Source organism: Pagrus pagrus, assembly GCF_965226575.1.
Source record: "Pagrus pagrus genome assembly, chromosome: 2".
NCBI lineage: Eukaryota > Metazoa > Chordata > Actinopteri > Spariformes > Sparidae > Pagrus > Pagrus pagrus.
The window spans coordinates 1,959,302-1,985,681 of NC_140186.1; the positions used below are offsets into that span (position 1 = coordinate 1,959,302).

The window sequence follows — 26,380 nt, forward strand, 5'->3', positions numbered from 1 at the left end:
TCCGCTCTGCCTGCGCTCACTCAATCCAACATGGAGTAAGGAGGAGATGGGGCTCGTCCGGGGCCATCCTCACCGACACCAGCGCACCATTTTCGGTCACCGCATTCCAGCTCGGGCCGGCGGGGGAGGAGGTAGAGGAGGCGGCGGAGGAGGAGGAGGAGGAGGAAGAGGACGACAAGGCGTAGGAGGAGGAGGAGGAGGAGGAGGAGATCGGATGCGCCTCTTCGGATGCGCTCCAGTAATTGAGGAGTAGAAGGAGGAGAAGAGGAGGAGGAGGAGATCCGAGGATACACAGCGCACGTCGGGATCCAAGGACCGAGCGGAGCGCGGGGGAGAAGCGGACCCGCCGCCGCCGCTGCTGCCGCCGCTGAAGGGCGAGGAAGCATGAAGACACCGCGCTGTGCAGCCGCGGCGGGAGCTCGTTGTGACCGGAGCTGAACGGGAAAAACATGAGCGAGGACACGCGCCCAGACGAGTGAGTACCCCCTGACCGCCTCCTCCTCCTCCTCCTCCTCTTCCTCATTATTATCATCATCCTGTAATTATCAGCGCTGTGTGCACTGGTCACATGACCGGTGCTGATGTGTTGTCACGGGCTCCAGTGATGAGGGGGTGCAGGGGCCCTCCTCATCCTCATCCTCCTCATCCTCCTCATCCTCATCCTCATCCTCCTCATCCTCATCATCCTCCAGGTTGGTTGAGGTCGTGCAGCCTCCTGCAGATTCAGCAGTCACAACACACAGAGGAGATGATGGTGATGATGGTGATGATGGTGATGATGATGATGGTGATGATGGGGTGCAGTGTGCATCATGATGGAGGTTCTGCAGCACCGCACCGGTTCTTTCTCCCCCATGTTTGCATGTTGTCCTTCATGTCCAGACAGACAGGAAGCGTCCGTCCACATGTTCAGCAGCTGCTCTCAGCCTCGCGCCTCATGACCCCTTTAAGAGCTGTGACTCATCATCAGGGTGTCTACAGGTTGTGACCAGTTCAAACCGAAGGGGGACGACTCCTCCTCGAGGGCGTTTGTTGAGGCCCGGAAAAAGCCAAAGACTGGCACTGAGTAGAGCGCATACCTCTGCCGAGGCCCTCGACAATGTAGTCAGTCGTATCCGCCTCTCTGTGACCAGCGCTGACAGGAGCTGGTTCTGACAGCCGGGTGGCTTTTCCACAGACATGCGAGTCACCTCGTTCAGCCACTGCTAACAACTGTGGCGGACCACTGCCACTCAGCTCTGGCTTTTAAAGGAGCAATATGTAGATCTGCAGGAGAGATATTTACAATATTAAATCTCAGGAATATGTAGTTTTCTCCATCAGTGAATAAACAAGGAAAATAAGGTCCCAGAACACTGTTTGAAGCTAGAAAGGTGGCAGGGTCCGCCACATATAAACACAGTAAAACAGTATGAAACTGTCGTCCTGTAAAGAGAGAGCTGAGGTCTTCTGCTGTGAGGTTTATCTCCCTGGACCTAAAATGAGTCCCACCTCAGAAACAATAACATCTCTAAGTGTCCAACATTATGAACAGCCTTCTCCTCCGGCGCTACTTTCCGACTGTGCGTAGGAATACAGACGTGGTACGGTTGAGGGAATGTAGTGCCAAAGGAAAAGGCTGTTTAACGACAGCGTAAAGAGATCGTACAAGAGATTCTCATTATTTAGTTTGATTTGGCAGAAAAAAATCAGCCGATGAAGATCTTTCTCTTCTCGTTAACATTTCTTCAGCAAAACTACAGACTGCTCCTTTAAAAAATGGCGGTCATGTGCGGTTTGAGTCGCTCCTTGGTCGCGTTAACTCCGCCCCCTCCGCCTATATAACACCAAAATGTTTTAAGTACGTGTACAACGTTAAGTACACGCCGGTTGTGTTGTTCACAGAGTTGATTCAGAGGAGAGAAAGTGAACTACCTGTGATTCACGTCTAAACTAAACGTCGTGTGAGGCGTCGAGACGTCGAGACTCTGAAGACGAGACAGATCAGGGAGGCGGTGACGTCCGGCCACGAGGCTGCGTGACACGACTTCTGTGGATGTTAGCCGAGTGCGTTTCTGTGAAAACACAGTTATGTTCCAACTTCACTTTTGTTTAGATTCACAGCTCTGTGCTGATGCTCCGGTGAGGTTGAGACACAAGAACCAGGTGGTTAGTGTCAGGATGTCAGGAGAAGATCATGGTTCGGCTGTTTAGGTCGCCACGGTCAGATGCAGTACCGGTTTTGGTCAGTGGTCAAATATCCAGTGGTGTGACTCGAGCGTTTGAATAAACTGCTTAGAACGCGTCGACCCTGAACGCACCAACAGAGTCCAATCATGTTGGGGAGCGGAGGCGGCAGGTAACCTTTTCACGACCTCACGCTCTGCACACCTCTGCAGGTAAACACATGACTCACACGGCCGCTGCACTCACATAATAGGCTCAACTTGTGAAATGTTTACCCAGAGTGCACCAGGCTGCAGAGACAAGCTGCTGCCCCCCCGATGTTTCATTAGAACTGCGTCGACAAACTGAAATGATGCGTTTCCAAATCTTTTGCACGTCTCACCTGCAGCTTCTTGATATTTATTGTATCTGCAGGTACATTTAAATCTGTAATAAACTCTAAAAATAAACATTTCATTCTCTCCAGCCACTAAGATTTGGAAACGTGACCGGATGTCGTTCCCTGTGAATTAACACTTGAAAAACATGACGGCGCTGCACACGACCACTTTTAACAGGTGTGTTTGTACACGATGTAAGATCAGATAAAAAACAACACACACAATATTAAATCTTAAAGAGACTAAGGAACTTTAACAGACTGCTTCTTTTATATAGTTATTATTAACGCCTGTGTTCAGGTCCGATCACATATATCACATAAAATATAAATACGTTACGTCATCGCGATCCATCCTGCAGGTCTCCCTGTCACACGGTACCAAAGATCTTTGCAGCAGCCGGTGCTGGTGTCGTACCGCTTTTGTCAAAAGGGGGCGCCAGGATCGACAAAAACTGAAAGTTCCTCGACACTGTAAAATTATACATTTAAAGTACTTTCAAGTCCTAAGCTAACCGTAACCCTGAGTTAGTGAGGTAACGTAGGTAGCAGAAGTTACAGGAGTGAGTTTAACTCAGACCAACATGTTTACCTCGACCTAACAACAACTGAAGTGGCTGGGGAAAAAAACAACAACAACCTAATGAATAACTAAATAAATAAATAAAATGATTTCTCTGCCACAATCCAAGTCTCTGGAATCCTTGAGATCTGATTTGAAAACAAATATCTTAAAATCTTAAAAAGGTGTAAATAACGTCTTTTCAAATCAGTCTGGGGTCTCAGGGCTTCTGGAGACTTGAACGAGCTGTACGGAGCCATTTTAGTTTTTCACCTGTGTCCGTTTGTCTGGTGGTTAATTTCTCCAGATTTCCATGAAACTTGGAGGTGATGAAGTGTCAGGTTTGATAGTGAAGACCCAAATGCAAAAACTCCCAGGAGGCAGGCAGGATTAAGAACAAAAAACAAGCTTCTAATGGCAAAATCCAAAAACCAAAGAATCCAAAAAAAAAAAACAAGAAGTGCACAATTATCAAAAATACATAGAACAAAAACAAACGCTAAACAAAGTACAAGCCAGGAACAAAACAGCAGGAGGAGACACAGGACCGGCTCAGGTGAACAACACTGCAGACTCACAGCGCTGATTAACAAAGAGACACAGGTGAGCACAGAGAAAGGCAGGAAATGAAAAGCAACACACGACACACGAGGGTAAAACTTCACAATAAAACAGGAACTCACAGAAACACAAACTGAAACATGACAGGATGCGTCTCAGCCCAGAATACAGCCCATAAACATTTAGTGCAAATGCAGGTAAAAGGACGGATACGGGAATTTTTTCTCAATTTCTTTTTGCATTTTTTGACATTTTTGTTAATTTCCTGAAGAATACTGCATGAATCTTGATATCGGCTTTCATAGATATATATCAGTATCAGTAAATATGTTGCGGGATCCGGGTTATGATGCAGGGAAAGATAGGATTATTTATAATTGTTAAATTCCCTGTAAGTTTTCTGTTTCAGTTCATTGGTGGCCTTTTGGACAATAAAGTTTATTGTTACCTGTTAAATATCTTTCCTCTGTCACATCTCTTTGTCACAAGGCCTTGGCAGAGGTATGCGCTCTACCGCTCCACAGAATTTGGTTGTTTTTACATGATAAATCATCTCCAGCTGCTTCAGGTGTTTAGCAGAATGCTGCAACTCTGTTTTACTATGAAGCTCCAGAAATGTCCTGTGGACTACGAGACTTCGCCTGACTTTATATCAGCATGGAGGAGACGATGACTGAGTTTTACATTTTTGGTTGAACTGTTCCTTTAAGTACACTGTACTCGAGTAAATGTACTTAGTTACATTCCACCACTGTGTATGTGTATGTGTATGTGTATGGTGTGAGGTGTACGGAGGTTACACGTCTGACAACCTTGAAGCAGCACTCGCAGCTCTGTGGCTTCAGGTGACCTGACACCTGCTCAGTGCTTTTATTGTGGAGGGTTTGTTGGATCCTCTCGGCCGCTCCTCTCCAGAGGCGTTTCTGTGGGGGTGTTTTCTATTGATCGGGCAAACCGATGCCCCCGAACCAGCCAGCAGAGAGCCGTCGATAATCCCGGAGGGAGGGGAGGGGGTTGAAAATGACATTGAGGAAAGGTCAGCAGGCAGCGGCGTCCCTGGCACGCCGGCCCCTCCCGCACAGGACGACATCGATTTTATATCAGTGCTGACCTCCATCTGAGCTGCTGGTGCCCGGTGAGTCCAGCCGAGGAGGTTCTGGTGGTTTGAATGTTGGGCTCATGGTCAACATGTAACCGGGCGGATGATTGTCCAGTGTTATTGTTTATATTCTATCAGCTGTTGTAAATGTTCCATATAATTACATTTCATAACTTTAACACAGTGTCGCATTTAATGTAGAAACTTTTCTGTCACGTTGAGTCAATGTGAAGTTAAAATGTGTTAAATAACTAAACAAATGCAGACTTATATATACGTTTATTCAATTATTACATACTGAATACAGCTGAGGGAGTCTTTGAAACATAATGTGCTTTTCAAGTGTTTGTTACACACTTCACATTAAACTTATGTCACAGAATCGGACAGAAAAACGCTGTTTTTTTTAGCAAAAGCAAAATGAGCTATTAAAGGAGCACTACGTAGATTTGTAGAAGAAATTCGAAGTCAGAATTTTAATATTTACAATATTAATGCGGTCATAATACAAACTTTTCTCCATCAGTGAATAAACAAGCTGTTCTCAGAGGAAAATAAGGTCCCAGAACACTGTTTGAAGCTAGAAAGGTGGCAGGGTCCGCCACATACTGTATAAACAAAGTAAAACAGTATAAGTTGTGTTGTTCTTAAAGGTCAGTTTGTTTATTCAGTTTATTCAGTCATGAAAAAGAGAGTTTGTTTATTTAGTTTCTTTAGACATAATAAAGATATTTCTCTGCTCATTAACATTTCTTCACCAAGTTTACAGTTTATTTTAGCTTAAAACATAAAAACCTGAGCTAACATGATCAGAGTGTGAACAAACATCAGTGTTGACGTTCTGTCAGAGTCTCTGTCCTGTGTTGTAGAGGTGTCTGCTGAAGTTAGCATGCTAACCAGCTAGCCTCCTCACAGCACTGTGTATCTCAGAGGTGACAGTCTGACAGCCTGTAGTTTCAGCTGGAGATGTAAAAGCAGTCAGTTCACTGCTGAGTCCAACAAGTCGACAACATGAACTCACTACATGTGAAGAAACAGAAAAATCCAACCGTCCACCGTCTGAACTCAAGTTTCTCTGTGACTGAACTCAGACGAGCTTCATCGCCTCGTTAACTCATCGTCAAACACAAACTGGACACAAACTGAGTCAGAGGCACCAGAACAGGGTTGGTTTGTCTCCACAGTCACCTCTGGTTCGGTCCAAATCAATCCTCAGGTCACAGAGTAACGTGAAGATATGCTGCCTCTACACGCTGATGATGTCCGACTCTCTGTCTCTGTCCTTCATGTCTCTGTATTGATATTTCATCGTTATTGTGATATGAGACTAAATATCTCATGTTTTATCCTGATATGACAGAAGTGTCTTTTCCTGGTTTAATAAGCTGTATTACAGTAAAGTGATGTCATTTTCTAATACTTGCCTTTACTCACTTAGCTGTGGCATCGACATTAATGATGATTATTGATCGGAAATCTCATTGTGTTCATATTTTGTGAAAGAAGGAGTTACCCCTACAATATCGTCACATATTGATATCGAGGTATCGGGTCAAAAATATTGTGTCCGAGCGTGAAATATACACAGAAATACTGCAGTATTATTTTAATGTCATATCGCCCAGCCCTCAGTTCAAAAACTAAAGTTTATATAGCTGTTGAAACACCAAAAAAGCTATATTCTGATAAAAAAAGCAAGTTGAAATTTCATTTAAATGTCTAAAAATTCTCTTTTCAACCAAATTCAACCTGAACCAAAGTATCGAGATGTTTTTGGACCGACAAATCAGATCCTTACTTCCTGATTATTCACCTGCAGCTCTGATCGCTGCACTAACAGCCGACTGCTCGACTCCGCCGTCACCTGGACCGCCGTTTGTTGAAGTAGAGTTTCGTGTCACTGTCACAGCAGCGTCCGGCCGGCAACGTGACGCGACTAATGGAAGATGGATTTCCTTTAAGGTCGACTCGGTTGAGATCGACTCCACAGCCGCTCACGTTCGACACATCCGGCGACCAAAAATAATCTAAAACACCGAAACATCCTCCGGCTGGAGGTCAGCGAGGGCGTCACCGCTGCTGCTGCTGCTGCTGCTGCTGCTGATGATGATGATGATGATGTTGTTGTTGTTGTTGTTGTTGTTGTTTTTGTTGTGGTTGTTGTTGTGGTCGGCTTGGTGGAGGTACAGTGGCTGTCTTGTGATGGGCGAGCGAGGGAGGGAAGTCATTGAGAAGTTTGGCAGAGAGCGAGCCCGACACCATCCCTGATGATGATGATGATGATGATGACGATGTCATGTTGGTGTGTGGTGTGTGATTGACAACACGTGTGTTCCTGTGGGATAATCATGTGTAGTTATGTCCTGTGTGTGTGTGTGTGTGTGTGTGTGTGTGTGTGTGTGTGTGTGTGTGTGTGTTGTCTTTCATGATGATGGAGCCAACAGACCACCAGAGGCTATTATCTGCATCTCTGGTCAGCTCCCACAGATGTGTGTGTGTGTGTGTGTGTGTGTGTGTGTGTGTGTGGCATGCTGTTAGTTTAAGTGCATCCACACACTGTTGTTCAAGTGCTCTAAGCAGTCGTTTCATTACTGCGTCCTCTGGGGACGGGCTGTTGAGGGCAGGAGCGTCCAGCTATGAGTTTCCACTGCAGGAACACGGATGCGGTGCTGAGGGGGCTGCTGCACCCCCTGAAACGAGGCTGTAACATATGCCGAATTTTCAAGAAGGCCTAAATCATTAGAAATTTGTTAGAAACAACACTTCACAATGTTTATAAAGTTTCTCTTAACTCAACAACTCACTAAACTGACTGATTTTATAAGGGAGTCTGGGGAATTAATCTCCCTCCTCATCTTCCTTGCTGCTGTTGACTGTGCCGGGCGACAAACTGACACTTTTTACAAAGACAGAAACATTGTAAAGTTTTTTATGTAATGCCGAATTTACAAGAAGGCACCAATGATTTAGAATTTACTCTAGCCGTTTCTTTTAAGTCGTTTTATTAATAAGTTTCATGCAATAACTCTCAAAATCGTGTGATTTGATAAGGGAGTCTGGGGTACTGCTGTTAATAGTGACTTCACTTCATAACGAGGTGTCCAGCACTTTCACACACACAGCAGACTACTTCTTGCAACAACTGCATTTACAATGCATTTATTTACATCAGTTTGTTTGAATCTCACACATGTACGAGACAATAATCAACTCTGCTTATTGATTATGATCATGATTATTACACTTTATAAAACCTCACAGGTTCATATAAAAGCTGGAAATAATAGAAATCACCATGAAAGTCCCCCAGTTCATTACTCACATTAACACAATTATTCTTTGTTTTGCAATTTTTCTGATATTTTATGTTTAAATATGCAAATGAGGCGATCTGATTAAACATGCACACGTTTAAATGAATGTCTAAAGATAAATGTGAACTACATTAAACACCTACATTTGTATTTAAGACATTTTCTTTCCACTAGTCTGAAATAAAACATGTTACAGAAGCAAAATGGAGCAAAATCTAAAAATGGAGCAGAGCATGAAGACATGAAGTCTTCACCTGTAGAGTTTCCTCTGAAATGACTTCTGTCTATTTGACTTTAATGAACTCAGCAGTGCTGTCAGGTAAAAGCCAAAGTCCAGCATAGAGAGGTTCAGTGAATGTGGTCTGGACTCTGTGGAGGAGAGTCATGATGTCAGAGACGCTGTAGAAGGACAGAATACCTGCTCTGTGATCCAGGTACACACCAACTCTGGAGGACAGACGACCTGAGACGGGAGTTTGGACACTGTTGTAATAAAACTGATAACTGTTATTGACGCATCTTAACATCCAAGATTTGTCATTCAATCCAAATCCACTCACACTCCCTGCTCTGCTGATATTCTTGTATGCGACTGCTACAATAACTCCTCCTCCTCTCCTCTCCACCTCCCAGTAACAACGTCCAGTCAGACTCTCTCTACTCAGGACCTGCTGCCACTCAGTGAATCTGTCTGGATGATCAGAATAAGACTGTTGTTGTCTCACTCTTGTTGCTTTTCTGTTCCCATCAGATAATAACAGAAGTGTGTTTGCTGTGTTTGGATCCAGTGTGATGTCACATGAATATCTTAAGAAGTCAGCTCTGGTCTTGTTCTCTGGTTGTGACAGTAAAACATCCACTTCAGTCACTGTCAGTGAGATGTTTGTCCATGTCTCTCTCAGGACGTCCTGTAGTTTGTCTCTGACCTCTGACACAGCTGCTGTCACATCCTCAAAGTACTTCAGAGGACAGATATTGATGCTGGATGAGTGTGTAGACTCACTGAGTGCTGACAGTGAGGGGTAGTTGTGTAGAAACTGGTTGTGATCCTCTGTGTGTGAGAGCTTCTTCAGCTCAGCGTCTTTCCTCTTCAGCTCAGTGATCTCCTGCTCCAGCTTCTCCTGAAGCTCTTTGACTCGACTCACTTCAGTTTCCTGCTGGGATCTGACCTGCTGCTTCACATCAGAGCGTCTTTTCTCCATGAGACGGATCAGCTGGGTGAAGATCTTCTCACTGTGCTCCACTGCTTTATCAGCAGAGCCATTGATGGCCTCCACCTCCTGTTGAAGCACCTTCACATCTTCCTCTCTGTCCTGGATTCTCTGCTGGATGTTTTGTCGACTCCCCTCCAGCTCTCTCTGCCTCTCAGTCCTCTCTGCTGCAGCTGACACTGTGTCGTGGCCTTTATGTTCGTCCACAGAGCAGAGATAACAGATACACTGCTGATCAGTACGGCAGAACATCTTCATCACCTCATCGTGACGAGAGCAGATGTTCTCCTGGAGCTTCTTGGACGGCTCCACCAGCTTGTGTTTTTCATAGGCAGGGATTTCAAAGTGAGGCTGGAGGTGTTTCTCACAGAAAGAGATCAGACAGACTAAACAGGACTTAACTGCTCTCAGTTTCCTCCCAGTGCAGACATCACAGGCCACATCTTCAGCTCCAGCATAGCAGAGATCAGCAGGAGCAGCTTGGAGTCCAGTCTTCTTCAGCTCCTCCACTAAAGCTGCTAACATGGTGCTTCTCACCAGGACAGGCCTCGGTGTGAAGCTCTGCCTGCACTGAGGGCAGCTGTGGGTTTTCTTCTCGTCCTCTTCATCCCAGTAGGATTGAATACAGTTCTTGCAGTAGCTGTGTCCACAGGGAATAGTCACCGGATCCTTCAGCAGATCCAAACAGATGGAACAAGAGAAAGTCTCCTGGTCCAGCTGAAGTCCTTTTTGCGCCATTTCACCTCTCAGTGTCGACGAGCGTCTGAGTTTCACTTCCTGATAACAGAAACTAGTGTGAGCTCTGATCTGAACAGCTTGTGTTTGTGCAGCGAATGAAGCCGCCCAGCTCAGTTACACCTCCTTCAAACTGCAGATCTGAAGGGGAGGAACCAGGAAATACACTGACAGAGTGGAGCTGCTGTGTGAGAGGAGGAGGAAGAGGGAGGGCTGATCGAGCTGCGAGTCATTCCAGGAAGAGGAGCAGCTCCGAGACTCTGAACTTTGTTTCCTCATTTACAACCAAGCCTCGAATAAAACCTGCAGCACCTGATGGTGTGTGTGTGTGTGTGTGTGCGTGTGTGCGTGTGTGTGTGTGTGTGTGTGTGTGTGTGTGTGTGTGTGTGTCTGCTCATTTCTCTGTGACGAAGCTGTTTCATGGATGAAGTCTGAAGGACAGAGACTGACCGACTCTCCTGCTCTGAACATGAAGTGTGAACTTTGTGGTGCTTCAGGTGAAAACTGCCTCAGTCATCCTCTCACATCAGGTTCATGTTTGGTCCATCAGCTCTGTGTGAGACTGAATGAAGACGACAAGACGAGACTTTGTTCGTGTCTGTTTATTGATGATTTAAAGCTGCAGGTTGTTCACACGTCCCATCAGTAAAGTCTGTTCAGTGATTTCATCAACAGATTCACTTCATCCACACAATCAGTTTGTGTGAATCTCACACATGTACGAGACAATAATCAGCTCTGCTTATTGATTATGATCATGATTATTACACTTTATAAAACCTCACAGGTTCATATAAACTGGAAATAATAGAAAGCACCATGAAAGTCCCCCAGTTCATTACTCACATTAACACAATTATTCTTTGTTTTACAATGTTTCTGATATTTTATGTTTAAATATGCAAATGAGGCGATCTAATTAAATATGCACACGTTTAAATGAACGTCTGAAGATAAATGTGAACTACATTAAACACCTACATTTGTATTTAAGACATTTTCTTTCCACTAGTCTGAAATAAAACATGTTACAGAAGCAAAATGGAGCAAAATCTAAAAATGGAGCAGAGCATGAAGACATGAAGTCTTCACCTGTAGAGTTTCCTCTGAAGTGACTTCTGTCTATTTGACTTCAATGAACTCAGCAGTGGTTTCATAATCTACAAACCAAAGTCCAGCATAGAGAGGTTCAGTGAATGTGGTCTGGACTCTGTGGAGGAGAGTCATGATGTCAGAGACGCTGTAGAAGGACAGAATACCTGCACTGTGATCCAGGTACACTCCAACTCTGGAGGACACAGGACCTGAGACAGGAGTTTTGACTTTGTTGTACCAAAACTGATAACTGTTATTGTCACATCTTAACGCCCAAGATTTGTGATTGTATCCAAATACACATTCATTTGTGCTCTCTGCTCTGCTGATGTTCTTGTATGCGACTGCTACATAAACTCTTCCTCCTCTCCACTCCACCTCCCAGTAACAACGTCCAGTCAGACTCTCTCTACTCAGGACCTGGCGCCACCAAGTAAATCTGTCTGGATGATCAGAATAAGACTGTTGTTGTCTCATGTATTTAGCTTTTCTGTTCCCATCAGATAATAACAGAAGTGTGTTTGCTGTGTTTGGATCCAGTGTGATGTCACATGAATATCTTAAGAAGTCAGCTCTGGTCTTGTTCTCTGGTTGTGGCAGTAAAACATCCACTTGAGTCACTGTCAGTGAGATGTTTGTCCATGTCTCTCTCAGGACGTCCTGTAGTTTGTCTCTGACCTCTGACACAGCTGCTGTCACATCCTCAAAGTACTTCAGAGGACGGATATTGATGCTGGATGAGTGTGTAGACTCACTGAGTGCTGACAGTGAGGGGTAGTTGTGTAGAAACTGGTTGTGATCCTCTGTGTGCGAGAGCTTCTTCAGCTCAGCGTCTTTCCTCTTCAGCTCAGTGATCTCCTGCTCCAGCTTCTCCTGAAGCTCTTTGACTCGACTCACTTCAGTTTCCTGCTGGGATCTGACCTGCTGCTTCACATCAGAGCGTCTTTTCTCCATGAGACGGATCAGCTGGGTGAAGATCTTCTCACTGTGCTCCGCTGCTTTATCAGCAGAGCCATTGATGGCCTCCACCTCCTGTTGAAGCACCTTCACATCTTCCTCTCTGTCCTGGATTCTCTGCTGGATGTTTTGTCGGCTCCCCTCCAGCTCTCTCTGCCTCTCAGTCCTCTCTGCTGCAGCTGACACTGTGTCGTGGCCTTTATGTTCATCCATTGAGCAGAGATAACAGATACACTGCTGATCAGTACGACAGAAAATCTTCATCACCTCATCATGACGAGAGCAGATGTTCTCCTGGAGCTTCTTGGACGGCTCCACCAGCTTGTGTTTTCCATAGGCAGGAGATTCAAAGTGAGGCTGCAGGTGTTTCTCACAGAAAGAGACCAGACAGGATAAACAGGACTTAACTGCTCTCAGTTTCCTCCCAGTGCAGACATCACAGGCCACATCTTCAGGTCCAGCATAGCAGAGATCAGCAGGAGCAGCTTGGAGTCCAGTCTTCTTCAGCTCCTCCACTAAAGCTGCTAACATGGTGCTTCTCACCAGGACAGGCCTCGGTGTGAAGCTCTGCCTGCACTGAGGGCAGCTGTGGGTTTTCTTCTCGTCCTCTTCATCCCAGTAGGATTGAATACAGTTCTTGCAGTAGCTGTGTCCACAGGGAATAGTCACCGGATCCTTCAGCAGATCCAAACAGATGGAACAAGAGAAAGTCTCTCGGTCCAGCTGAAGTCCTTTTTGCGCCATTTCATCTCTCAGTGTCGACGAGCGTCTGAGTTTCACTTCCTGATAACAGAAACTAGTGTGAGCTCTGATCTGAACAGCTTGTGTTTGTGCAGCGAATGAAGCCGCCCAGCTCAGTTACACCTCCTTCAAACTGCAGATCTGAAGGGGAGGAACCAGGAAATACACTGACAGAGTGGAGCTGCTGTGTGAGAGGAGGAGGAAGAGGGAGGGCTGATCGAGCTGCGAGTCATTCCAGGAAGAGGAGCAGCTCTGAGACTCTGAACTTTGTTTCCTCATTTACAACCAAGCCTCGAATAAAACCTGCAGCACCTGATGGTGTGTGTGTGTGTGTGTGTGTGTGTGTGTGTGTGTGTGTGTGTGTGTGTCTGCTCATTTCTCTGTGACGAAGCTGGTTCATGGATGAAGTCTGAAGGACAGAGACTGACCGACTCTCCTGCTCTGAACATGAAGTGTGAACTTTGTGGTGCTTCAGGTGAAAACTGCCTCAGTCATCCTCTCACATCAGGTTCATGTTTGGTCCATCAGCTCTGTGTGAGACTGAATGAAGACGACAAGACGAGACTTTGTTCGTGTTTGTTTATTGATGATTTAAAGCTGCAGGTTGTTCACACGTCCCATCAGTAAAGTCTGTTCAGTGATTTCATCAACAGATTCACTTCATCCACACAATCAGTTTGTGTGAATCTCACACATGTAGGAGACAATAATCAGCTCTGCTTATTGATTATGATCGTGATTATTACACTTTATAAAACCTCGTAGTTCCTCGTTCCAACGTCCGTGTGAACAAAAACAAGGACGTTTGTTCTGCCGGACAAACTCAAACGTTTACAGAACAACGGCTGAGAAGAGGTCAAAGTCCCGCCCACAATGTTTGATTGACAGGTGAAGAAATGCCACAACAATCAGCAACAAACACGAAGACAGAAACACACAATGTGACACACTGTCCCGCGGAGACGCCACAGGTGAAGTGACCTCACAGACATCAGCGTCAAACTTCCCCACATGATTACTGACACATTTATATCCTCAAACATATTTTTAATGTGCATTTAAATATTCAAATGAGGTGAAATCTCATCAGAACCGTCCAGAACAAAACTCTGAACACTGGATGAAATCAGGCTCAAAGTTCTTGTTTCGTGTTGTCGACATATTAGAGTCCAAAGTTTTCACAGAGGGAATCTTGGATATCTCTTTTTATCGCTCTATAGATCAGAACGTGTTGTCAACAAGCACAGAAACAATCAGTACTCTCCGTGTGATTAGAAATGAACTGTTGTATAAATCAGGCTGCGAACGAGACATGAACAAAGCTCTCTGTACAAACCTTCAGAAGATAGACGGAAGGAAACTGGACATTTAAGATATATACATTATAAACCTGGAAACAACAGAAAGCACCATGAAAGTCCCCCAGTTCATTACTCACATTAACACACTTATTCTTTGTTTTACAATGTTTCTGATATTGTATGTTTAAATATGCAAATGAGGCGATCTGATTAAATATGCACACGTTTAAATGAACGTCTGAAGATAAATGTGAACTACATTAAACACCTACATTTGTATTTAAGACATTTTCTTTCCACTAGTCTGAAATAAAACATGTTACAGAAGCAAAATGGAGCAAAATCTAAAAATGGAGCAGAGCATGAAGACATGAAGTCTTCACCTGTAGAGTTTCCTCTGAAGTGACTTCTGTCTATTTGACTTTAATGAACTCAGCAGTGGTGTCAGGTAAAAGCCAAACTCCAGCATAGAGAGGTTCAGTGAATGTGGTCTGGACTCTGTGGAGGAGAGTCATGATGTCAGAGACGCTGTAGAAGGACAGAATACCTGCTCTGTGATCCAGGTACACACCAACTCTGGAGGACCGAGGACCTGAGACGGGAGTTTTGGCTCTGTTGTACCAAAACAGATAACTGTCATTGTCACATCTTAACGCCCAAGATTTGTAATTGAATCCAAACAGACTTTTAACTGAGTCCCCTCTGTTGATATTCTTGTATGCGACTGCTACAATAACTCCTCCTCCTCTCCTCTCCACCTCCCAGTAACAACGTCCAGTCAGACTCTCTCTACTCAGGACCTGCTGCCTGTTAGTGAATCTGTCTGGATGATCAGAATAAGACTGATGTTGATTCATTCTTGTTGCTTTTCTGTTCCCATCAGATAATAACAGAAGTGTGTTTGCTGTGTTTGGATCCAGTGTGATGTCACATGAATATCTTAAGAAGTCAGCTCTGGTCTTGTTCTCTGGTTGTGACAGTAAAACATCCACTTCAGTCACTGTCAGTGAGATGTTTGTCCATGTCTCTCTCAGGACGTCCTGTAGTTTGTCTCTGACCTCTGACACAGCTGCTGTCACATCCTCAAAGTACTTGAGAGGACGGATATTGATGCTGGATGAGTGTGTAGACTCACTGAGTGCTGACAGTGAGGGGTAGTTGTGTAGAAACTGGTTGTGATCCTCTGTGTGTGAGAGCTTCTTCAGCTCAGCGTCTTTCCTCTTCAGCTCAGTGATCTCCTGCTCCAGCTTCTCCTGAAGCTCTTTGACTCGACTCACTTCAGTTTCCTGCTGGGATCTGACCTGCTGCTTCACATCACAGCGTCTTTTCTCCATGAGACGGATCAGCTCGGTGAAGATCTTCTCACTGTGCTCCACTGCTTCATCAGCAGAGCCATTGATGGCCTCCACCTCCTGTTGAAGCACCTTCACATCTTCCTCTCTGTCCTGGATTCTCTGCTGGATGTTTTGTCGACTCCCCTCCAGCTCTCTCTGCCTCTCAGTCCTCTCTGCTGCAGCTGACACTGTGTCGTGGCCTTTATGTTCGTCCACAGAGCAGAGATAACAGATACACTGCTGATCAGTACGGCAGAACATCTTCATCACCTCATCGTGACGAGAGCAGATGTTCTCCTGGAGCTTCTTGGACGGCTCCACCAGCTTGTGTTTCTTTAAAGGAGCTGCTTCATAATGAAGCTGGAGGTGTTTCTCACAGTAAGAGGCCAAACAGGATAAACAGGACTTAACTGCTCTCAGTTTCCTCCCAGTGCAGACATCACAGGCCACATCTTCAGCTCCAGCATAGCCGAGATCAGCAGGAGCAGCTTGGAGTCCAGTCTTCTTCAGCTCCTCCACTAAAGCTGCTAACATGGTGCTTCTCACCAGGACAGGCCTCGGTGTGAAGCTCTGCCTGCACTGAGGGCAGCTGTGGGTTTTCTTCTCGTCCTCTTCATCCCAGTAGGATTGAATACAGTTCTTGCAGTAGCTGTGTCCACAGGGAATAGTCACCGGATCCTTCAGCAGATCCAAACAGATGGAACAAGAGAAAGTCTCTCGGTCCAGCTGAAGCCCTTTTTGCGCCATTTCACCTCTCAGTGTCGACGAGCGTCTGAGTTTCACTTCCTGATAACAGAAACTAGTGTGAGCTCTGATCTGAACAGCTTGTGTTTGTGCAGCGAATGAAGCCGCCCAGCTCAGTTACACCTCCTTCAAACTGCAGATCTGAAGGGGAGGAACCAGGAAATACACTGACAGAGTGGAGCTGCTGTGTGAGAGGAGGAGGAAGAGGGAGGGCTGATCGAGCTGCGAGTCATTCCAGGAAGAGGAGCAGCTCTGAGACTCTGAACTTTGTTTCCTCATTTACAACCAAGCCTCGAATAAAACCTGCAGCACGTGATGGTGTGTGTGTGTGTGTGTGTGTGTGTGTGTGTGTGTGGTTGTGTGTGTCACCATGGTCAGGCATGTGTGCTGTCAGCCTTTATCTGTATGTGTGTGTGTTGTTCTGTTTGACTCAGGTGTGATCCGGTTGGTCTTGATCACAGTTTTTTTTATCTCAGAGCTGCGTTCTCTGAATGATTCTGTTTCCAGCTCTCATCACTGAACACGAACACACAACTGCAGCTTGAGCCTCCGAATCTGATCTTAGAAGACCTGAGCTTTGTTTCTTTTCTTATCTTTCTCGGGTGTTTTTATGTATCACTCTTTAAAGTCTTTAAAAAGAAACTAGTAGTATGTAACGTACTGCATTTTCAAAGTAACTAAAAATTAGTGTAATAAGTAACATATTACTCTACACAAACAAATAAATAAATTAACAGTTTACAGTTTACAGTTCAAATACTGTAACATATATTACTTCAAAATGAAGGTAACTAGTAATATGTAATGTATTTCACTTTGAAAGTAACTTGCCAACACTGCTCATCATCATCATAACATGACAGTGACTGTGTGACTGATCAGTTTGTGTCTGATGAACAGTGAGAGACAAACATCAGGAGATGGATGACGTCACCTCACCTGCCCTGTTGTATATCATAAACCTTTGACCTTCTCTTTATGAGCCTGACAGCACTGAGACACACACACACACACTTCAGGAGTCTCACAGTCTGAGGAGTGAAGCTGCTCTGTGGTCTGAGGAGTGAAGCTGCTCTGTAGTCTGAGAAGTGAAGCTGCTCTGTGGTCTGAGGAGTGAAGCTGCTCTGTAGTCTGAGAAGTGAAGCTGCTCTGTAGTCTGAGGAGTGAAGCTGCTCTGTGGTCTGAGGAGTGAAGCTGCTCTGTGGTCTGAGGAGTGAAGCTGCTCTGTAGCCTGAGGAGTGAAGCTGCTCTGTGGTCTGGTGGTTCAGCAGCAGATACTTGTGTATCTGTTGTCAGAGGGCAGCAGGGCGAACAGACTGTGTCTGGGTTGGTGTTGTCTTTTAGTATCTTTGGGCTCTGTGCAGACGTCTCACTTCACTGATGTCACTGATGTTCTGTAGATGGTACCAGTGATGTTCTGGTGGATTTAATCACTGGGTATAGAGCCGTCCTGTCCCGGGTTAAAATGTGATTGAAACCTGGCTGACATGTCTGACAGCTCAGACTGGCAACTCAAACCTTTTGGATGACTTTTTCCACATAAATCCACCCTTGACGCTTCAATTGATCAGCCAGGATACAACTATATAACTACATGTGCAATTACAAGTGTATTTATCCTTTGATTTTTACAGCCGGTAGTTGCAGAGTTGATCTGTGTCTGGATCTGACGTTGTCGAACAAACACTGACGGCTGCCAACCTGCTGAAACTAAAACAGGAAATGTTTCATTTTACATCATCAGTCATTTTGTAAGTGAAGGTGTCGCTGTTTGCAAATGGAGGTTCTCTCATTTTAGAGCCAAACTCCAGTGTGTTGTCCCTCCTCTGTGTGTGTGTGTGTGTGTGTGTGTGTCACTGCACGCTGCCGGCAAATGCAGTGATGACTCATGCTAGACCCACACACACACATACACACACACACACATAAGCACCATCTGTTTGACAGGCAGGCTGAATCACACGGTGGAGGGAAGCAGTGTGTGTGTGTGTGTGTGTGTGTGTGTGTGTGTGTGTGTGTGTGTGTGTGTGTGAGTGTGTGAGGCTGGAGAGGAGGCAGCAGCAGTGTCTCCCGCCTCTATCCGGCCTGTTAGGATGTGGCGTCGATGGCGTGCAGCGGCACAGCTCGACAGCCTGTCGTCGATGGAGGCCACCCTGACACTGTGACCGTGGAGACGGGATGTAGGAGCGATGTCGGAGCACAAAAGGCAAGACGGGGAGAGAGGGAGAGAGAGAGAGAGGGAGAGAGAGAGAGGGGGGGGGGGGGGGGGGGAGGAGAGAGAGAGATTTGTGTTTTAAATCCCAACCTTCATATTTTTCCTCTGCCTATATTCGGCCTCGACGCTGCCGTGCTTCAGGCTCCGTGTTGTTCTGAATGTGAATATTCAGACCGGCTGATGGACCGGGCTTGTGTCGGTTTGTGTGTGTGTGTGTGTGTGTGTGTGAACACAGGTGAGTGATGCTGCTGCTGATGCTGCTGGTGTTGTCAGTGCTTCGGGTTCTCATTGGACAACAGCGGCAACATGATCTCGCTCACCATTGGTCGGCCCAGTCCAGGGTTTCTCAGTCGTCTGTCGATTCGATCCCATCGCGATTAACGATATGGATTGTGATTCTTAAAGGAACAGTTCCTCCTGAAGCGTAACTGTTCCTACATTAATCAATAGATGTTTTGTTCGACCTGTGTGTGTGTGTGTGTGTGTGTGTGTGTGTGTGTGTGTGTGTGTGTTTGTTTGTTTGAACACTTCCTGATCAACTTGTAGCGTCTGGACCAAAGTTTGCTGCTTGACAGAAAATCTTTTATTTGGTATTAAAATAGTAAAAAGTAACAGTTTCTCTCCGGTGTGTTGCAGTGACAGCTACATTGTGCGCGTCAAAGCGGTGGTGATGACCAGAGACGATTCGAGCGGCGGCTGGTTGGCGCAGGACGGGTGCCTGAGCAGAGTGGGCGTGTGCAGGCTGCGGCCGAGCGAGCTGCTGGGACGCAACACCTTCCTCATCCACGGAGAACGCCTCAAAGACAAGCAGGTGAGCCGCAAGAAACACAGTGACATCAACAGTAAAATCACCTGTCGCTCTTTTTCTACAGCTGTTACAGTTGTTTTGATGATGCATGAATGCTGCCGGTGGTCACATGATTTCATGTTTACGATTCGTCTCATCCTGATTTGTTCCAGGTGATCCTGGAGTGTTTCTTGAAGAAGGATCTGGTCTACACCAAGGCCACGCCGACGTTCCACCATTGGAAGGTGGACAACAGGAAGTGCGGTCTGACCTTCCAGAGTCCGGCCGACGCTAGAGCCTTCGACCGCGGCGTGAGGAAGGCCCTGGAGGACCTGACGGAAGGTACGCAGAGGATTATTGACCTCAATCAGTCGTGCTGACGGCAATTTTGTCCGTTGCGTTAACATGCGTGTTTCTCTACATAAGGCCATTCGGTAGTCAGCAGGAACTATCGGACGAAGATCTGCTGTTTGTTGAACTGTAGCATCTAGTAATATGTCCATGCGCTGCTAACAACATGGGAAAACAGTGGAAAATGTTCAAATATTCAATTATTCAGAAATCATGACCCATCCCCAGCTGGTGCTGCCACATTTAAAGCCCAACTCAGACCCATATTTTTCCTGTACTACATCTGAATAGAGCCAAACTCGACCCGGGCCGTCATAGAGCTGCTCACCTCCTTTGTTCAAGAAGTCAAACATGTGTTCAAAGTGAAACCAGCTGGTGAAATAAAAGGTTGCTGTCGCACTGATGCTGCCGTGTGTTCTCCAGGGTCGACCACGTCCTCGTCCACGCTGCAGAATGAGGCGGAGCTCGGCGACGATGACGTCTTCACGGTGAGGAACTCTTAAAGTCGTTGACAGGATCTTTTCATGTCTTGTTGTTCGTAGTTATAATACGAGGAGCGAACACCTCCATCCTTCATTCACAGGACACATCCTCCTTTATTTTTCAATGCAACACATCAGAATTCACATTCCTGGCGTTTGTTCTTATCTAGCCGGGGTGTCGTAACACACCTGTATCGTGATATTTAAAGGTGCAGTGTGTTAGAACCAACCACCTGTCCAAATGAGGACAGGTGTCGATAATCGTCCTGTAAAAGTCTGATATCGTGACGGCCCGAACATGGAGCTGTCCGGACTGTTATTTTGGCTTCAGACAGGAGATGCTGCTTTTGTTTGCAGCAATGGTGTGTGTGTGTGTGTGTGTGTGTGTGTGTGTGTATGTGTGTGTGTGTGTGTGTTGTGCTTTGCGGGGTGTGAGACAGGAAGTATGAAGGACAGGAGGGGTTTGGTATCCTGTGGTGTTTGTGACCAGACACACGTCGCCGTCCTGTTTGGGGTTTGGTTTTGTCACCGAGCAACACACACACACACACACACACACACACACACACACACACACACACACTTCTATACTTGTGAGGACCCTCATTTACACAGTGCAGTCCCTGATCTAAACCCTATTTTAACCCTCAAACGGCCTTTAAAGTTAAGAGGACGGTCAAACTGTTGCTCATGCGCAGCACAAATCGGGAGTTTGGAGTTTATCTCTTTAACTTTATCTTTAACAGCCTGCAGGAATTTATTAACAAAAAATATTTAACTGATTTTGAGAATCTAGATGAGAAGATAGATCTAGATTTTCCTCGAGAAGTACGAGCTGCAGGCAGGTTGAGTTTTCGCGGGGTTAGCTTAGCATATAGACTGGAAGCAGGGGGAAACAGCTAGCCTGAGTCCAGAGTTCAGCTCGAATACAGACACATTAGACCAGCACCAAACCACAGACAACCCTGACCCATACATATTCTCCATACATCTGAAGTCTGATGGAGGAAGCAGGTCCGACTCTTTTTCTTTAAAGAAAAGGGCTGTATGGTTTCCACAGGAGGTCCAGAGCTGGAGGAGAGAGTGTGATCTGTCAGTGAGCTGCCTGTTTACATAGCTGGCCTGGTTTGGACAGAGAGGGGAACGTGGCCGAGCCGCCCGGCTGCAGATCGTTCCCATCCATCCTGTCCACAGCTCTGGAGTCAGGCTCTCTGAGGAAGAGGAGGAAGAGCAGCTCGACTCTGGAGCGCTGAGAAGACTCGGAGGACAGCGAGGACGCAGATCAACATCCGTCAGGAGTGAATAAAAGCCTCCCTGTCATGATCTTCCTGTGGAGGCCTCTGAATAAAAGAGGAGGAGTTCAAGTCTCGTAGTCCACAGAACATTTCTGGAGCTTCAGAGGAAAACAGAGTTGCAGCGTTCCGCTGAACACCTGAAGCAACAACATCACGTCTCCATACAGCTCGTCACCTAAATCTGTAGAAGCTCTGAGATCCCAAACTGATTTAAAAAGACGTCATTTACACACTTGTAGCTGCTGAGCTAAAGGGTGCGCGAGCTCGACCGTGTTGGGGATGTTTATTGTTTTTCTTTTTTACGTTTTAACGAATAAAAAAAGTCTGAGAGAGAAGTTTAAATCCTTTAGTATCTCCCGTCCTCACACGAACAAATCAGTGTGTCTTGACTGTCATTTGTAGTTAACCGTTCTGGACCTGGACGTTAAATCCGTTAAGAAATCTGGTCTTTATCTCAAAGACTGACCAAGAACAACCGTGTGACGTCTCCACATAGTTTGGGGGCATCAGTGCACTAATAAAAAGAGGAGAAGAAGAAAACCACAGGCTGATGTGAACACTGCAAACTCCAAAACCTGGTTTATGAAGAACTGCAAAAGTTTTAACGTAAAGAAAACTGTATGAATGTAAAGAAGTCCATGCAGAAGTCCATAAGAAAAACAGTCAAATGTAGAATCAGCAGTGAAGTGACATCTTTATTCAAACAGTGAAGCGAAAACAAAGCCAGAAATGTGAGCGAGCAGTTCTGCAGGTTCTTCAGTTTCCCGCTGTGAAAGTCTTCTTGTGCGATCCGAGCGATCCACACGAAAGCTGCCGAGGATGACGCAACCCAACACGCCGCGCCGGGCCCTCGCAGGGCCGCAGGCGGCGAGGCCGGGCTGGGATTCATTTAGCACAGACCCAATAAAAACACAAAGACTTCAGAGACGTTTCTGCTTCGCTGCTTTGGTTCTGGAGGTCTTTAAGTCTTTTCCGTCGTTCTTGTCTAATTGCACACAGAGGTCTGGTGGAGGGTCAGGACACGTTCAAGCGAAGCTCAGGTGGTTTCAGAGGAGAACCGAGATCTTCTGAATTCATGATTTCCTTGCTGTGTTTTCACAGTTGTACACAGCAGGTTGATTCTCAGGTGGAGGTAAAGACACACAAAGAGGACAAAGGTCGATGATGTCACACTGCAGCACTTTGTTAAAGAACAGATGGCAGCGAGCGTCACACTTAAGACAAAGCCCGACTCCCCTTTAGATACCACAGGGAAAAGAAAATAAAAGGGCTAAAAAGCAAATTGTACATCATTGGTGCCTTCTTGTAAATTCAGCATTAAATGTAATACATGAAGCCAACTATTAACCACAATTTCACCAGACTCCTTTAACAAATCATCTAATTTTAGGAGTTGTTGAGTAACGCAAAACTTTATAAACTTTGTGAAACGCTGTCTCTGACTAATTCTTCATTGTTTCGGTCTTCTTGTTCATTCGGCAAATGTTCTACATGAACTTCTTTCTTTCTTTGTCTCAGTGATGTTTATTTGCATTATTGGAGACCTAATTTACGTGTTGGGCAACAGACTAAACAAAATGACAGCTTGAGTTTACCCAAAACTAGCAGTTAGTCCAAGATGTCGCTGCTGGGTAGATTCTGTTTATCAAAATACATAAAATAACCACAGAAGAGACGTCGGACCGCGGTTAACTACATATCTTTAGATGTTACAGTCTATAAACTGCCAGCCGTCCACCAGGAAGTGACTGTTGTTGTTAACGTGACGTCATGATGATGTTCGACTTTCAAGCCAACAATGAGAATTTAAAAAGCCTTTAAGTGCTCATGAAAATGAAAGTTTTAAAAGCTGTTACCACTTTCCTGCAGGTGTTTTCAATCAGGTATCAAAGCCAAAACACCTGCTGTGACATCACTGATAGGGGTGTGGCCATGTTGTTACACAGCGAGTCATTCCCCACCTGTCTGCGGTTGTTCACGCCGTCCTCTTCTCTGTCCTCTTCCTTCCAGACGGCCACCGACAGCTCGTCCAACTCGTCCCAGAAGAGAGAGCCGGCGATGCACACGCTGGCCCCGCCCAACTTCTGCGAGGCCCGTCGGCACCACTGCATCCTGGGACATTTCTACGAGCAGCACCGGCCCTCTGATCACTACTTCCTGGACCAGGTGAGTGGGAGTGAATAATTTAAAGTCTGACTCAGCTTGACGTCTGTTACAGATCGACTGCTGACAGGAAGTGAGGAGGCAAAGAGCTGCCGAGGAGCCCGAAGGAGGCCGGTGACTGCACCGCTAACTGCTGCTGAATGTCTAGATGCTGCTAGATGCTGCCAGTCCGACCAGTCGGTGCACCGGTGGCTAATAAATCCTAAGAAGTACTGACCTCCAACCAGTTCAGCCTCTATTACCCATGATGCCTCCTGTTTTCAGTTTGGTTCCTGGTTAAACAGTTTGGACCTCGTTTGACTTAAAGGCGCTCTGTAGAGTTTCCTGTAAACCAGCTGAAGTCGTGTTTACATCCAGTGTTACACACACAGACACATGGTGTGTGTGTATGTGTGTGTGTGTGTGTGTGTGTGTGTGTGTGTGTGTGTGTGTGTGTGTTCCTTCGGTGTAAAAAACATCTGCACAGCTGATTTTTTAAATATTTTGAATCCAGATGTGTTTACGTCCTCGTCTACTTTCCGGCGGTCTTCTCCTTCATGGCTGCCGCCTGTTAATCAGCAGAATAGTGTGAAACAATTAGCAGGTCTGTGAATCACGTCACTGCACCAGACAGACAAAGTGGGAACACACTCGCAGAAAAACAAGTTTAACTCCACACGGACCCTTGAGTTACAAAGAGTGAAAGGACTGGTGAGGAAATAAGATAGAAAATAAATGAAAACAACAACCAGACTTTGTTCTACATGTTGTTGACTTCTGACATTTTCCCAAATGTTTCCAACAAAGTTTCGCTACCTCCAACTTCGAGGTTTATAACGTTACCTCGTCTGTGAAGCGTCTGAGTCACGTCAGGTAGATTTTTATCAGCGATGGTGGTTGTCTGACGGTGTGTTCACCACCAGCAGAAGTCAGTTCGACCACAGGATCATTTCTTTTTATTTGCATTAGTTGCGTTTATTCGCTCCAAACAGCGAGATTAGTTTACTGCACGTTAGCTGCAAGCAAGCGAGCGACATGTTTGAATCCAAGTCAGCCTCTGAGTGAAGTCAGCACTCAGCAGAGACTCTGGTTCTGGTTCTGGTTCTCTGTCTCCTCTGTAATGTTACGTTCATGAAGTAAAGTCCATTTCCCCTCTGTGTCCCTGCAGGCGGTGCACATGTTCCCTCGTCACGTCAGCTTCCAGGTGGAGGAGGAAGAGATTGTGCGCATCAACCCCCGCGAGCGGACCTGGCTCACCGGCTACGGGGATTACCGCGACGCCAACTCCACACGAGACAAACTCACCCAGCCCGAAAACCTGGACGCTTACGTACACTTCACCAAGAGCGAGCCGCCCAAACACGACTACACGTACCCGTACCCGCTCAGCTGCGAGGTGCAGCGAGGCTGCGACGGCAAACCCGGCTGCCTGGAGCTGGGCAGCGGCCACAGAGCGGTGGTGACGTTGCAGCCGCGAGCCCTGCAGCCCAAAGGCAAGAGGCGGAAGGAGGACGGCGAGCGCTCGCGCTGCGTTTACTGTCAGGACATGTTCAACCACGAGGACAACGGGCGGGGCCGCTGCCAGGAAGCACCGGACCCCATTCAGACCTGCATCAGGCGGGTCAGCTTCATGTGGTGCGCGGACAGCCTGCTGTATCACTGCATGTCGGACCCGGAGGGGGATTACTCGGACCCTTGCTCCTGCGACACCAGCGACGAGCGCTTCTGCCTGCGCTGGACGGCGCTGGTGGGTCTGTCGCTGCTGGCGCCCTGCATGTGCTGCTACGCCCCCCTGAGGGCGTGCTACCGCTGCGGCGTGGCCTGCCACTGCTGCGGCGGGAAACACAAAGCCGTGGGCTGAGGCGCCGCAGGCCCCGCCCTCCTCACAGGGACAGCAAGGACTCATGGGAGGAAGCGAGGCCGCTGTGATATTTATGTTGTTGTTGTCGTTTGTCTCGTCTCCGATTTTTAGAAGGAGGAGAAGAAGAACTTTGTCTGAACAGATGGAGAAAAAAGGATCCCTGTTTTTTTTGTTTGTATGTCTTTTGTGACATTTGGGACCAAACGGCACCAAACCTCACTGAGACCGAACAACAAATATATATATATATAAATATATATATATATATATATGAGAACAGGTACAGGTATATTTTTACACTCATGTGTTTTAGGGGCTTGAATATGTCATTTCTTCGGCGTTGTGTGAGGTCAGAGTGAAAGTTTGTGGAGGAAGCTGCAGCTGTAAAACATTTTCACCTTCACTTTATTAGCCTAGCTTAGCATAAAGACTGGAAGCAGGGGGGAACAGTTAGCCTGGCTCTGTCTAAAATGCCTACCAATAATCAACAGCTACAAAAAAAAAAACACGTTATAGTTTGTTTAATTTTCACATTTTCAGAAATCAGTTGGCGTTGACAGAGCCAGGCTAGCTGTTTCCCCCTGCCTCCAGTCTTTATGCTAAGCTAGGCTAACGACGTACCGACTCTCAGTCTATCGCTTCATATGTTCTCATAAAGAAAGCACATTTTTCATTTGCTGTCAGCAGACCTGAACTCTCTTCACACAGTGAAGGTGACGTAATGTTTCACAGCTGGTTTCCTGATGGTCAGCAGTTCACTTCACTGGTCTGACAGCTGCTCTGCTCTCCTCCCAGATAAACCAGTCTGACCAGTAAGACCTCAGCCAGGTGAACCAGAAACACGATGACGGCTACGTCCATAAAACTGTCTGTCGGCAGGTTGGATGTAAATCTGAATAAGTGAACGTTTGAGTCGATGTCACAGCTGTTCCTCACTGAACCAGCTGCCTGACATACGGCTGTATACTGGTCACACTGGTCTGTCTTCACTGGTTTGTGGTTGGTTTGATGGTAAGAAGAAAAACTGGTAAGAGTAAAGCTATGACAC

At 46.2% G+C, this 26,380-nt stretch overlaps 4 protein-coding genes across 5 annotated transcripts; 1 reads left to right on the forward strand and 3 right to left on the reverse strand.

Annotated features, from left to right (window-relative positions):
• On the forward strand, window positions 1–26,380 carry LOC311265840 (sprouty-related, EVH1 domain-containing protein 2-like). 2 transcript variants are annotated; one of them, XM_084367875.1, is made up of 6 exons: window positions 1–475; window positions 19,051–19,225; window positions 19,375–19,543; window positions 19,976–20,040; window positions 23,340–23,495; window positions 24,640–26,380. In XM_084367875.1, exons 1-6 carry the CDS (start codon window positions 450–452, stop codon window positions 25,330–25,332), a joined length of 1,284 nt encoding a protein of 427 aa, XP_084224001.1. In that variant the 5' UTR covers window positions 1–449; the 3' UTR covers window positions 25,333–26,380. The 2 variants fall into 2 exon arrangements, with proteins under 2 accessions (XP_084224001.1, XP_084224002.1); XM_084367876.1 differs by lacking the exon at window positions 1–475 and adding an exon at window positions 18,303–18,405.
• LOC311265888 (tripartite motif-containing protein 16-like) lies at window positions 7,923–10,138 on the reverse strand. The gene has a single exon (XM_084367987.1). The coding sequence runs from the start codon at window positions 10,028–10,030 to the stop codon at window positions 8,366–8,368; it is 1,665 nt and encodes a 554-aa protein (XP_084224113.1). The 5' UTR covers window positions 10,031–10,138; the 3' UTR covers window positions 7,923–8,365.
• Window positions 10,640–12,943, reverse strand: LOC311265711 (tripartite motif-containing protein 16-like). The gene has a single exon (XM_084367659.1). It carries the CDS (start codon window positions 12,821–12,823, stop codon window positions 11,150–11,152), a length of 1,674 nt encoding a protein of 557 aa, XP_084223785.1. The 5' UTR covers window positions 12,824–12,943; the 3' UTR covers window positions 10,640–11,149.
• Window positions 13,385–16,374, reverse strand: LOC311265722 (tripartite motif-containing protein 16-like). The gene has a single exon (XM_084367682.1). It carries the CDS (start codon window positions 16,200–16,202, stop codon window positions 14,535–14,537), a length of 1,668 nt encoding a protein of 555 aa, XP_084223808.1. The 5' UTR covers window positions 16,203–16,374; the 3' UTR covers window positions 13,385–14,534.

What these genes read in the sequence shown, in the direction of transcription:
- LOC311265840 (XM_084367875.1), top strand. Translation starts at nt 450, where the DNA reads ATGAGCGAGGACACGCGCCCAGACGA. An exon ending in GAGGACACGCGCCCAGACGA is followed by an intron (nt 476 to 19,050) that starts GTGAGTACCCCC and finishes GGTGTGTTGCAG; the next exon opens with TGACAGCTACATTGTGCGCG. An exon ending in GCGACGATGACGTCTTCACG is followed by an intron (nt 20,041 to 23,339) that starts GTGAGGAACTCT and finishes TCTTCCTTCCAG; the next exon opens with ACGGCCACCGACAGCTCGTC.
- LOC311265888 (XM_084367987.1), bottom strand. Translation starts at nt 10,030, where the DNA reads ATGGCGCAAAAAGGACTTCAGCTGGACCAGGAGACTTTCTCTTGTTCC.
- LOC311265711 (XM_084367659.1), bottom strand. Translation starts at nt 12,823, where the DNA reads ATGGCGCAAAAAGGACTTCAGCTGGACCGAGAGACTTTCTCTTGTTCC.
- LOC311265722 (XM_084367682.1), bottom strand. Translation starts at nt 16,202, where the DNA reads ATGGCGCAAAAAGGGCTTCAGCTGGACCGAGAGACTTTCTCTTGTTCC.